This window comes from Ophidiomyces ophidiicola (assembly GCF_022830035.1).
Source record: "Ophidiomyces ophidiicola strain CBS 122913 chromosome Unknown scaffold_86, whole genome shotgun sequence".
Classification (NCBI taxonomy): Eukaryota; Fungi; Ascomycota; class Eurotiomycetes; order Onygenales; family Onygenaceae; genus Ophidiomyces; species Ophidiomyces ophidiicola.
Window position 1 is genome coordinate 1143 of NW_026054726.1, and position 11446 is coordinate 12588.

At 34.3% G+C, this 11446-nt stretch overlaps 1 protein-coding gene across 1 annotated transcript; it reads left to right on the top strand.

The window, feature by feature from the left end:
- Positions 1 to 7515: 7515 nt before the first annotated feature.
- On the top strand, positions 7516 to 9228 carry LOZ57_006915 (uncharacterized protein; the record flags this gene model as incomplete). The annotated part of the gene is made up of 2 exons (XM_049255930.1): positions 7516 to 7852; positions 7910 to 9228. The coding sequence occupies 2 exons, from the start codon at positions 7516 to 7518 to the stop codon at positions 9226 to 9228; spliced, it is 1656 nt and encodes a 551-aa protein (XP_049105095.1).
- Positions 9229 to 11446: the final 2218 nt, after the last annotated feature.

The following is an 11446-nucleotide window of genomic DNA, read 5'->3' on the forward strand; positions in this document are numbered from 1 at the left end:
GATTGCTTTGAATTCTATTTAATAAAACTATTAAATCATGACAGTAAAAACTGCAGACACTGTGACTGCAAAGAAACATCAAAATATTTGCTCATGAATTGTTCAGTTCTAAAAAATGATAGACAATAGTGTTTGAAAGAGTTTAAAATTTCACAACTGTCACTTGAATTTCTATTTAACACTGAATTAAGTTTGAAATGGATGGGAAAGTTTCTTAAATAAACTGAAATAGTCATCAGAAGATAACTTCTAAATGAAATTGACTGAGTATCTTTAAAAATCTATCTTATAATCTCATTATTTATTTTTAAATTTCTGTGAAGAAAAGACATAAATCATTGCTCTGACACTCTTGTATTTTTTCTATTTATTCACTTATCTATGACCATGTTCTTGATCATTGTTTTTGTATTTCAGTTAAATTCTGCAACACAGCTTGCAGGTAGTCTTCATAGTCCCAGACTGCATAAGACTATAATGAATAATAATAATAATAATAATCATCATCAAGCTATTGTATACTTACACTACAACAATGTGAAGAAATTGAAGAACAGTTAAAACATTGAAATAAAGAATAATATTTAATGTTAATCAAACAGTATATGTTTGTTAATAATTCATTCTGAAAAAAACATCATTAAGCTAAAATGTATGCTATACAGTTCATTGAGGAGAGACTTCCACTGAATCATACAATGAGAAATTTTATCAATTAGTCATGCAACAACAGCAAGCAGTTACAAGAATTTTCATATATACAGCTGCATCTGAATAAATTTGCAGATATCAGAGTTATAATACAGCTTTCCATCATTGAATAAAATTACTGTATTGAAGAAAAACTGATTAAATGTAGAAGAAATGTAATAAAAGTTCACTATGCAGCATAGTGTTAAATATTTTAATCAAAACTATATATAAATTTTATAATTACTAGTAGTACTCATGAATTTATATTATTCTTATTATTCATTATAGTCTTGTGCAGTCTGAGACTATGAAGACTACCTGCAAGCTGTCTTGCAGAATTTAACTAAGTTACAAAAACAATAATCAAGAACATAATCATAGACAAATTAACAAATAGAAGACATATAAAAGTGTCAGAGCAGTGATTTATATCTTTTCTCCACAGAAATTTAAAAATAAGTCATGAGATTATATAACAGATCTTTGAAAATACTCAGTCAATTTCATTCAGAAGTGTCATGCCCACTGTAGACAGATCTAGTCTACAGTGAACATGACAAGAAGTCATCTTCTGATGACTATTTCAGTTTATTTGAGAAACTTTTCCATCCATTTCAAACTCAATTCAGTGTTAAATAGAAATTCAAGTGACAATTGTGAAATTTTAAACTCTTTCAAACACTTTTATCTGTTCTTTTTTAGACTTAAACAATTCATGAGCAAATGTTTTAATGTTTCTTTGCAGTCACAGTGTCTGCAGATTTTTCTATCATGATCTGGTAGTCTTATTAAGAAAGAATAAAAGTAACCATGACTCAATTTCAACTGAATAATTGTTGACCAAATCTGTTTGGGAAATAAAAGTGAACAAGTGTTCATGAATTGAAGCTATAATAATAGCTGTCTTTATTTATAGTACACATGTAGTTTGTATCTTCTAGATTCATATGTACACACACAGTTTATGTTCTCTGAATCTGTATGTACACACAGTTTATGTCTCCAGATCTGTACATGTGTAGTTCAGAATCTTAGACTGACTGCAGAGACAGAAATTTCTCAGCTGAAATTCCATCTTCAATGAAATAATGGGAAATTGAGATGAGACAGAAACTTGAGTTTCAAGTACTGAAATGAAAATGCAACTTAATTTAAAGAGATTGAAATTATTTAATTAGAAATGGAAATTTCCAATTTCTCTAAACTTAAAATAAAACCTTATTTTATACTATTTTTAGTATCAAAATCATATACAAATATATATATGCATTTTGAATAGGCTGACCACAGGGACAGAAATTTCCCAACTGGAATTCTGTCCCTAATGCACTAATGGGAAATTGGGATGGGACTGGAACTTGATAGTTCAAACTGAGATGGGACTGGGACTTGAGTTTCAAGTACTGAAATGGGAATGGAACTTAATTTAAAGGAATTGAGATTATTTAATTAGAGATAGGAATCTCCAATTTCCCTAAACTTAAAATAAAATCTTATTTTATACTATTTTTAGTACCAAAATCATATACAAATGTATATATGCATTTTGACTTGATGTGCCAATTTTTCTATTTTGTCATATTTTGGTGTAAAAATACACTTTCAAAATAAAGTTTGAAAAAAAATTAAAGTTGTTTTAGGGATAGGAAAATTCAGGGATGGGACATAACATAGAAAATTTAAAACTGGGAAGGGAATAGGACTTGTTTTCATGTTTTGAGATGGGATTGGGATCAATTTTCAAATTTTGGGAAGGGATTGGAATCAACTCAATTGGGATTAACATTCAGTCTTGTCCCATTGGGATCCCAAAGAGACCCCAATGGTCAGCCTAATTTTGACATAATATGTCAATTTTTCTATATTTTGGTGTGAAAATACACTTTCAAAATAAAGTTTGAAAAAAAATTAAAGTTGTTTTAGAAATGGAGAAATGTAGAGATGGAACTTAAAATATAAAATTTGAAACTGAGAAGAAAATGAAACTTTTATTCATATTTTGAACTGAAATTCAGACTAACTTTTAGATTTTGAGAAGAGATTGAGATCAACTCAATTGAGTTTGACTTTCAGTCTTCTTCCATTAAAATCTGAAAGAAATTTGAATGATTAGTCTAGTAGTGAGATTAGAGATCTTAAAGCTGCACTAACTACTAGAGTACTAGCTTTTAGAGCAGATCTAGTTTACAATGAACATGACAAAAAACTAATTTAGATTTTCAATAAATGTTAAATAGATATCTCAATCAAGTCTACTGAATCTTGATAAAGTTCAACTCTGGTAGAGAATGAATTTTTGACATATGTAGAACATCTGACCATCTAAAATTAGAACAAAAGTTCTCTGTACTCATAATATAATTATAATTTCTGAAATTGGCTGCTTGCCCCAAAAACTCTATCTGGTATATGATATGGAGCAGGTGCAACAAAACTTGTAAGAAGATTGGTCTCATTGCATCAGACACATATTGTTAAGATTTCTTAGAGCAAAATTCCATACAGAATTTCACATCTGTGGAATATCATAATGTTATAGTAGTGGCAATGTAGCCATAGGTAACAACTACATAGTAAGTTAGTAACTTAGCACAATGTTGAAACAATAATTGTAATATTATCTTTGTTGATTGCCACAACTGAAGTCAGTGTTCTCAATGTTGTCTTGCATAGAGTTAATTAGAGTTAACTTGGTTAAGTGTATTTAACTTTCATAATGTTTTGTATTGGAGTACAGCTAGCTATTTCTACCACAAGTACAATTACATCTACATACAAAGAACCTTTCAGAAAATTTCCAAGTCCACAAAAACTATGAAAACAGTAGTAGAAATCACCTACTAGTCTACCTAGTTGGATAGTAGAAATCATCTGCTAGCCTAGCTAGTAGAATAGTAGAAAATCGCGTAGGCTTCTACTGTAGAAGAGAGTTAGTGAGTGACTTCAAGATTTGAAAAAGATGAATGAAATTTTTTCACCTGCTGATCATTTCCTTATTAGATTTAAAAATGTAAGGTTGACATTACTATATAGTAGATTCAACATAGTGAGCTCTTACTATGTAGTAGTCAAAATACATAGTAGTTACTGTACTCCGTAGCCAACATTGAAACTTTGAGGTGGTGGTAATGGTTACGTAACAGCTCGGAAAATCGGTAACCCGATGGTAGTGCAGAGATCCGCGATTCCGCTATGGGATTGGGAACATTTTTCATGCTAGTAGGCTAGTAGCCAATAGAAGCTTACCAATTAGTTGCCTAACTACCTACCTAAACTACTCTGTACTCCCAACCATAGCACCTTCTGAATACCATGCCTACAACTCCCTGCTTGTTTTATACTAGATAACTAAGACATATAATTTCTACTTTTCGGGCGTTATTCGAGTCTGCTGAATCACCTGCAGTCCATTGGAGCCAAGGAAACTTTTGTGACATGCACTCTAGCTGTCATGGCAGGGCGATGACCCTATTACGAGGTATCTTTAACTTGAGAGTGAAGTATCCGGTTGCTAATCACTTGTTTTAGTGAATCGCCCGGTGCTAAGTCCTTTGGCTACTCAAGTCTCCTTATCACCTAGGCTATCAACATTATCCTCTACAGCCGCAGCGGAACGATCAGTTCCACGTTTGACAAAGCAGGTTCAAAAAGCCAGGATCGAAATGCCCCTTCCAAGTCAAGAAAAGAAAGGGGGCGCTATACAATTTGCCTTGTTTGTGTTCCTTCTATCCTAACTTTTAACTTCAACTGTATTCACCTTCATATCAAGGACCACACTTGATCAAGTCGCAAACTGGGCAAGACAGAGTTCGTTATGGCCGATGACATTTGGTCTTGCTTGCTGTGCCGTTGAAATGATGCATCTCTCAACACCTCGCTATGATCAAGATCGATTAGGAATAATCTTTCGGGCATCTCCCCGTCAATCCGATGTTATGATTGTGGCTGGTACTCTGACAAACAAGATGGCCCCGGCTTTAAGACAGGTGTATGATCAGATGCCGGATCCACGTTGGGTTATTAGTATGGGCAGTTGCGCGAATGGAGGTGGTTATTATCACTATAGTTATTCAGTCACTCGAGGGTGTGACAGAATTGTTCCTGTTGATGTCTATGTTCCTGGCTGTAGGTTGAACATTTGGCAAATGGTTTTCATGTTTAATAGGCTCACAATTGACAGGTCCGCCCACTTCTGAAGCTCTTATGTATGGCATCTTCCAACTACAGAAGAAGATGCGCCATACAAAAATTACCCGAATGTGGTACCGGCGGTGATTTTTTCCCAGCGCGTAAAATTCAGAGATTGTGAATATTTTTAGATATAAATATTAACAAATTTTTTGTTCTTCAAACTGAAACTGATCGTTTGGCCTAATTAATCGCACCACGGGCCCCCTAAGTGGGCGCTAGACACCCAATAAAATCTTCAGGCTCTAGGAATAATGAATAAATATTAATTTACAATGCAATGAGAAGTAGGTATATGAGATATTGATTTCCAACCTTTTCTATTTTCTTATTTTGATTACAAAAAATCTTCTGCTAATAATTTCTCAACTTTATCTCTCTCCCATTTGAATTGGCCATAGCAAAAGCCAAGATCTTTTCACTACCATCTGAATACCAATTTTCCAAACTGTTACATAAGATTAACAAACGCATTGTAGTTTCAACATTGACTGCAGTAGTTACTACATATTTTTTGTGAAATGTAGTACATGCTCACCATATTGAGCACATCAATATATTGATCTTCTTCTTATTAAGTAGCAAACTAACAAAATGAATTTACTCATTCATCTAAAAGTTGAAAACAAAAACAAAAAATTCTTTGTTTTGTTGTGTAAATAGTAAAATATGATTATTTAATGATTACTGTAGTTATTATTTTTATTAATATCTAAAATGATTAAAATGTAAAGTGAAGAAAAATGAAAAGCAATGAAATTATATATAGTAAAGAGAAATAATATAATAATAAAGAAAACATATACTTTTCAATAACAGTAGTGTCACACTAAATATGACAGTAATTAATGTTCACTCTATTAATGACAGATGCAGTTTTAGTAAGACAAAAGAGAAGTCTGAAAATATATAAAATAATATTATCTAAAAACTAATATTAATATGTTATTAACATTACAAGAGAAATATAATTGAAAAAATATTGCATTTTCTTTTCTTAAACAATTTTCAGTATTTAATTAAATTACATAATTTTTTAAATGTAGAAGTATTGAAGAACTCAGTATAATATAAATACTAATTAGTAATTGATTTAATTACAGCATCTTAAATATTCTACTGCTCTTTTGTAGCTTACTTTGACTGTCAATCTTTACAGAAGAGTGAACTTACTTATTTTAGCAATATAAAAAATAATCTCAAGATTCTTTTACTTTTAAAAAAATTTAAATTATTTTCCAGAAATAACAACAGTAATATTAAAACAGATAATGATAAAAGTGGAGAAGAGAAAGTTTTTTGTAATTTTAATAATTTTAACTAAGTCATCTACTTAATTATTAATAGACTGACTGTTGGGATCTCTTTGACATCTCAATGGGACAAGAGTAAAAGTCAAACTCAATTGAGTTGATCTCAATCTCTTCTCAAAATCTGAAAGTTAGTCTCAATTTCAGCTAGACTGACTGCAGAGACAGGGATTTCCCAACTGAGATTCTGTCTCTAATGCACTAATGAGAAATTGGAATGGGACTGAAACTTAATAGTTCAAACTGAGATGGAACTGAGACTTGAGTTTCAAGTACTGAAATGAAAATGAAACTTAATTTAAAAAAATTAAAATTATTTAATTAGAGATAGAAATCTTCAATTTCTCTAAATTTAAAATAAAATTTTATTTTATACTATTTTTAGTACCAAAATTGTATACAAATGTATACATGCATTTTGACTTAATGTGTCAATTTTTCTATTTTGTCATATTTAGGTGTAAAAATACACTTTCAAAATAAAGTTTGAAAAAAAATTAAAGTTGTTTTAGAGATAGAGAAATGTAGAGTTGGGACTTAAAATATAAAATTTAAAACTGAGAAGTGAATGAAACTTTTATTCATATTTTGAGATGGGATTGAAACTGACTTCCAAATTTTGGGAAGAGATTGAGATCAACTCAATTGGGATTGACATTCAGTCTTGTTCCATTGGGATCCCAAAGTCTGCTGTTGGGTTTTCAATCAAGTTTTCACTTACATTGTCTAGTAGTTGCTGCAGAGTGTAGGCAATATTTCCAAAGTATATACATGATTTCTAAATATGCTTCATCACAATAAAGTCTTCATCTTCAAAATGCAGCAATGTTTCATAGAATTGATAATTATGTATTATAAAATCAAACACAGTAGTCTGAATCCTCAATTTTACTAATGGAACATTGCTAGTTACAGCATACGGAGTAGAGTGGTTATTGTTCGGGCTCTGATACAGATCCACAGTTTCTCGGGCCCACGTAATTCCGTTGTGGTAGTATGGGCTCAACGGGAGTTTCTACGGCACGCTAAACATGAATTTGGCACATTGCACAATACGGAGTACTTTTGCACCCAACTGTATGCTTGGCATAACGTGCAGGTAACTACCCCATGCCCTTTGTAAACACAGGCCTTTGCAACAATCAGAGCTGACACAACTCTTCCACGAACTCACTTTTTTGTAGCTTACTCTGCACTATTTTCAATATTTCTTATTAGCTTATTAATATGGCTACTGGATAAAGGCTTGCCTTTTAACCTTCCGATCGTTTTCTCATTACTCGAACGCTGACAGCTTATACATCGTGTCAACAACAACGCGAACATGGCCTTATACCTATCTGACACTTCATCTACGCTTAGCTCTCCACCTTCATCTCCTAAACCACCGTTAGGATTCTATTCTTTTTCCACTCAAAACTGCGAACACAACCAGCAGGTGATCTCGAGAGATCCCGTCAAACTTACTGAACAACCAGGCATTTCTACAAGGAACGCTGGATCAAAAGGACATTGCAGGCCCCGAATTACGAGACACCTTGATCTGAGCCTACCTGCCCTCGGGGCTGGGAAGGAGAGCTTAGAGTTGCTCCTTGCAACACTCAGGAAAAGGAAAAAGATTGTTGTTGTGGCAGGAGCTGGTATATCAGTTTCTTCAGGAAGTGCGTTTCATTCCATTCTATACGCTAGCGGAAAAAACTGAACCCAATACACATTAGTTCCCGATTTTAGATCTTCTCATGGACTATTTACAACACTGCGTAAAGACCACAAATTGAAAGCGTCTGGAAAACAGCTCTTCGATGCATCTGTCTACCTAGATAGGTCAATGACTTCTACGTTCCACGACATGGTTCGGTCCCTTTCGGATATGGCCGCGACAGCACAGCCATCTGCGTTCCATCGCTTTCTCAGCAACCTTGCCACAGAACAACGCCTACTACGTCTGTATACTCAAAATATCGACGGTATTGATGAGTCCCTACCACTGTTGAACACTCAAGTACCGTTACCATTGGGTTCCCCATGGCCACGTACGATTCAGCTCCATGGTGGCTTGAAAAAGATGACGTGCCATAAGTGCAGACACACATCCGATTTCAAGGCAGAATTATTTCATGGGCCCGATCCACCACTCTGCGCCAAATGCTGTGAAGCAGATCTGCATCGTATGAATACGGGCCAACGACGACGGGGAGTTGGAAAGCTAAGACCACGGATAGTGCTTTACAATGAAGATAACCCAGATGAAGAGGCGATTGGCTCTGTAGTGAGAGCTGATTTACGCACTAGGCCCGATGCTCTAGTAGTGGTTGGAACAAGCTTAAAAATACCAGGCGTTCGCCGCATTGTAAAAGAAATGTGCCGTGTGGTTCATGGAAGGAAGGATGGGGTTACCATCTGGATTAATCACGACGCAGCGCCTCTTGGAAGAGAGTTTGAACAATGTTGGGATCTTGTGGTCAAAGGCAACTGCGATGACGTTGCAGACCTTGCAGGTCTCCGAGGGAAGGAAGGCCATTGCGAAAGTGAAGATATATTCGACGTATGTTCAGTATCCGAGGCGGAACGACTTAAACGAGAACAAACGGATAAAATTGCAGTTGTTGTTCGAACATCCACAGGAGTCGGTCAGGGAGAAAAAGTATGTGCCACTACCCTTGCACATTCGGGAAATGCCAAAGGGAAAAACTCCTTTTTAGGTGAATCACAACGGCCGAGGAAAGCCAGGGTACGTAAAACACTTTCTACGAAGGAGGCTCCAGGGCAAAGGAAGATTCAATCGGCTTTCCGGGTGAGCAAGTCGAATACGAAGAAGGAAACGAAGCAGGCCAGTTCTGTGACCACCAAGCAGCAACCATCGGGCGTCATGCATCCTGTATCTCTTGTCACAGCCCGCAGTAGCGGGCCTATATTTCCAGGGTTATTATCCTCATCTAACTCCCAGGTGCCAGGAGCCGCATCATGGAATGAGTTTGAAATTATTTCCCCGTCAGGTTCCGTTCCTTCGGACATACCGGGGATTCTTGTTGATTGAATATTGAACAGGTCTATATTGGTTAATAATGGATAGAACTTCGTGTAAAACATCCTGTGCAATCTTTCTAGGATTACTAGCAATGGCAATTTACAGCAAGAAACAAAGCCTCTGAACCACCATGACCATTAAATACGCAGAACAAAGAGTTGAGAGCGCCATGCCTTTCTGTGTTAAATTGTAATCATTCAGATCATTGGATTTTCTTAAAGATTCCTCTCACCTTACAGAAATCTTTAAGAAGCAAGGGGACATACAGTACTAGGTCAAAAGTGTTGGCACCCCCCTTACTTTTACACCAAAGCCCACCATTTTCACAATCAAGTTGCTCAACAAAATTGTATTGTAATATATCAATTAATACATATCAATATGTAGAGAATAGAAGAATACTTTAAGAATAATTTTATTAAATATAAGTGAAATTCATCATCACATAGACTTCTTTAATAAAAATAAGTCAGAATTAAATTCTTAAAGACAGTGAATAATTTAAATATTTATCTTCATATTAGGCTGAGTGTTGGAATCTCTTTGAAATTCCAATGGGACAAGACTGAAAGTCAAACTCAATTCAGTTGATCTCAATTTCTTCTCAAAATTTGAAAGTTAGTCTCAATTTCAGCTCAAAATATGAATACAAGTTTCATTCTCTTTTCAGTTTTAAATGTTATATTTTAAGTTTCATCTTTGGATTTCTCTATCTCTAAAATAACTTTAATTTTTCTTCAAACTCTATTTTGAAAGTGTATTATTACATTATAATATGACAAAATTGAAAAATTGACACATTAAATCAGAATGGATATATACATTTGTATATGATTTTGATACTAAAAATAGTATAAAATAAGATTTTATTTTAAGTTTAGGGAAATTGAGAATCTCTACTTCTAATTAAATAATTTCAATCTCTTTAAATTAAGTCTCAGTCTCTGTTACCTGGTCCATAAGAGCTACAGAATGTCCATGTGATTTTGATTGAGTAGTAGAAGATGTCTTGTTCTTGTTCCCTCAAGCTTCAATGATAAGCTCAAGAATGACTAATTACTAACTAATCTACTTCAGTAAGTATGTACAGAAGGTTCCATGTCAGTTGCTGAAGAATATCTTTTAATGATCAGTGTCCTCACTGAAAGTCAGTGCTCTGTTGCTAGTTAGAATTGATAATCATAGTGGAGAAAGTCAAAAAAGAATGACATCTTCTCAATGACATCTTTGTTGATCAATTTAGTATGCATCATTGGATATAGAAACTTTTTTCAAACCAGAGTGGACATGATCAGTTGCATTAGTGCATATATTTTAATTTAATGTTGAGAGTACCATCCTCCATCTAATGCAAAGTTTTCTCATAGTTGTAGAATGTCTTTTGAATTCTGTTCTAGCATGTCAGTGTCATCAATCTGTGTTAGATGTGAATAACCTTCAGCTGTTGCTTCTAGTGCTTGTAGACAAGCTGAATGGCCTTCCATTGATGGTTAGAAAGTCATAGAACTTTGTGTTTGGTGAAATTGTTTAAAATGAATTGACATTTCATGTATAAGTCTCTTTTTTCATCTGTGCTTAGTTTGAGTCATTCTTGAATTTCTTCCATTGTTATAACATCATCTTCATTCAAAGCCATTCAGGTTTCTGTTTTTATTGCTGTAGATGGTTGTATTTGAATGGGTTCTTCAGAGAATCAACAGAGAAAGTGAATGAGTTCATATTTTGTAAATCTCAATAATAGATGTTGGTGATCTTTTTGAACTTTGTCTAACAGTTCTTTAAAGTAGATATCAACAACTGATGTAATGAGAGCTTGGGGTACTAGATGTCATTCCTCTGATTTTGGCATGTTGAATTTTCACTGTTCAGGGAAGAATTGAAAGAATTTGAGATGTTGATCTGTGGTCATGGCATTTTGAGCAAACAGAACACAGCACTTGATATGGAACACCATCAATTCTAAGTCAAATTTAATGAAAATATATTCATTGGAAAGCTCTTGTTTCATTTAGTTATTCTCTCCATTTTCGCCCGGCAATTTACTGTGGTGGGTGGGAAATCTCACACCAAAGACTGGGTCGCCAGTTTTGGCTACTCAGGCACTTTGCCTGGTCACCACAACACAACCATCTCCACTACAGCTCTGAAACGTTGGAAATTGCTTTCTTTTGTGTTAAAGAATCTATACCCAAGAGGAAAATACTTGCATCCTCAAACTGATTAAGAA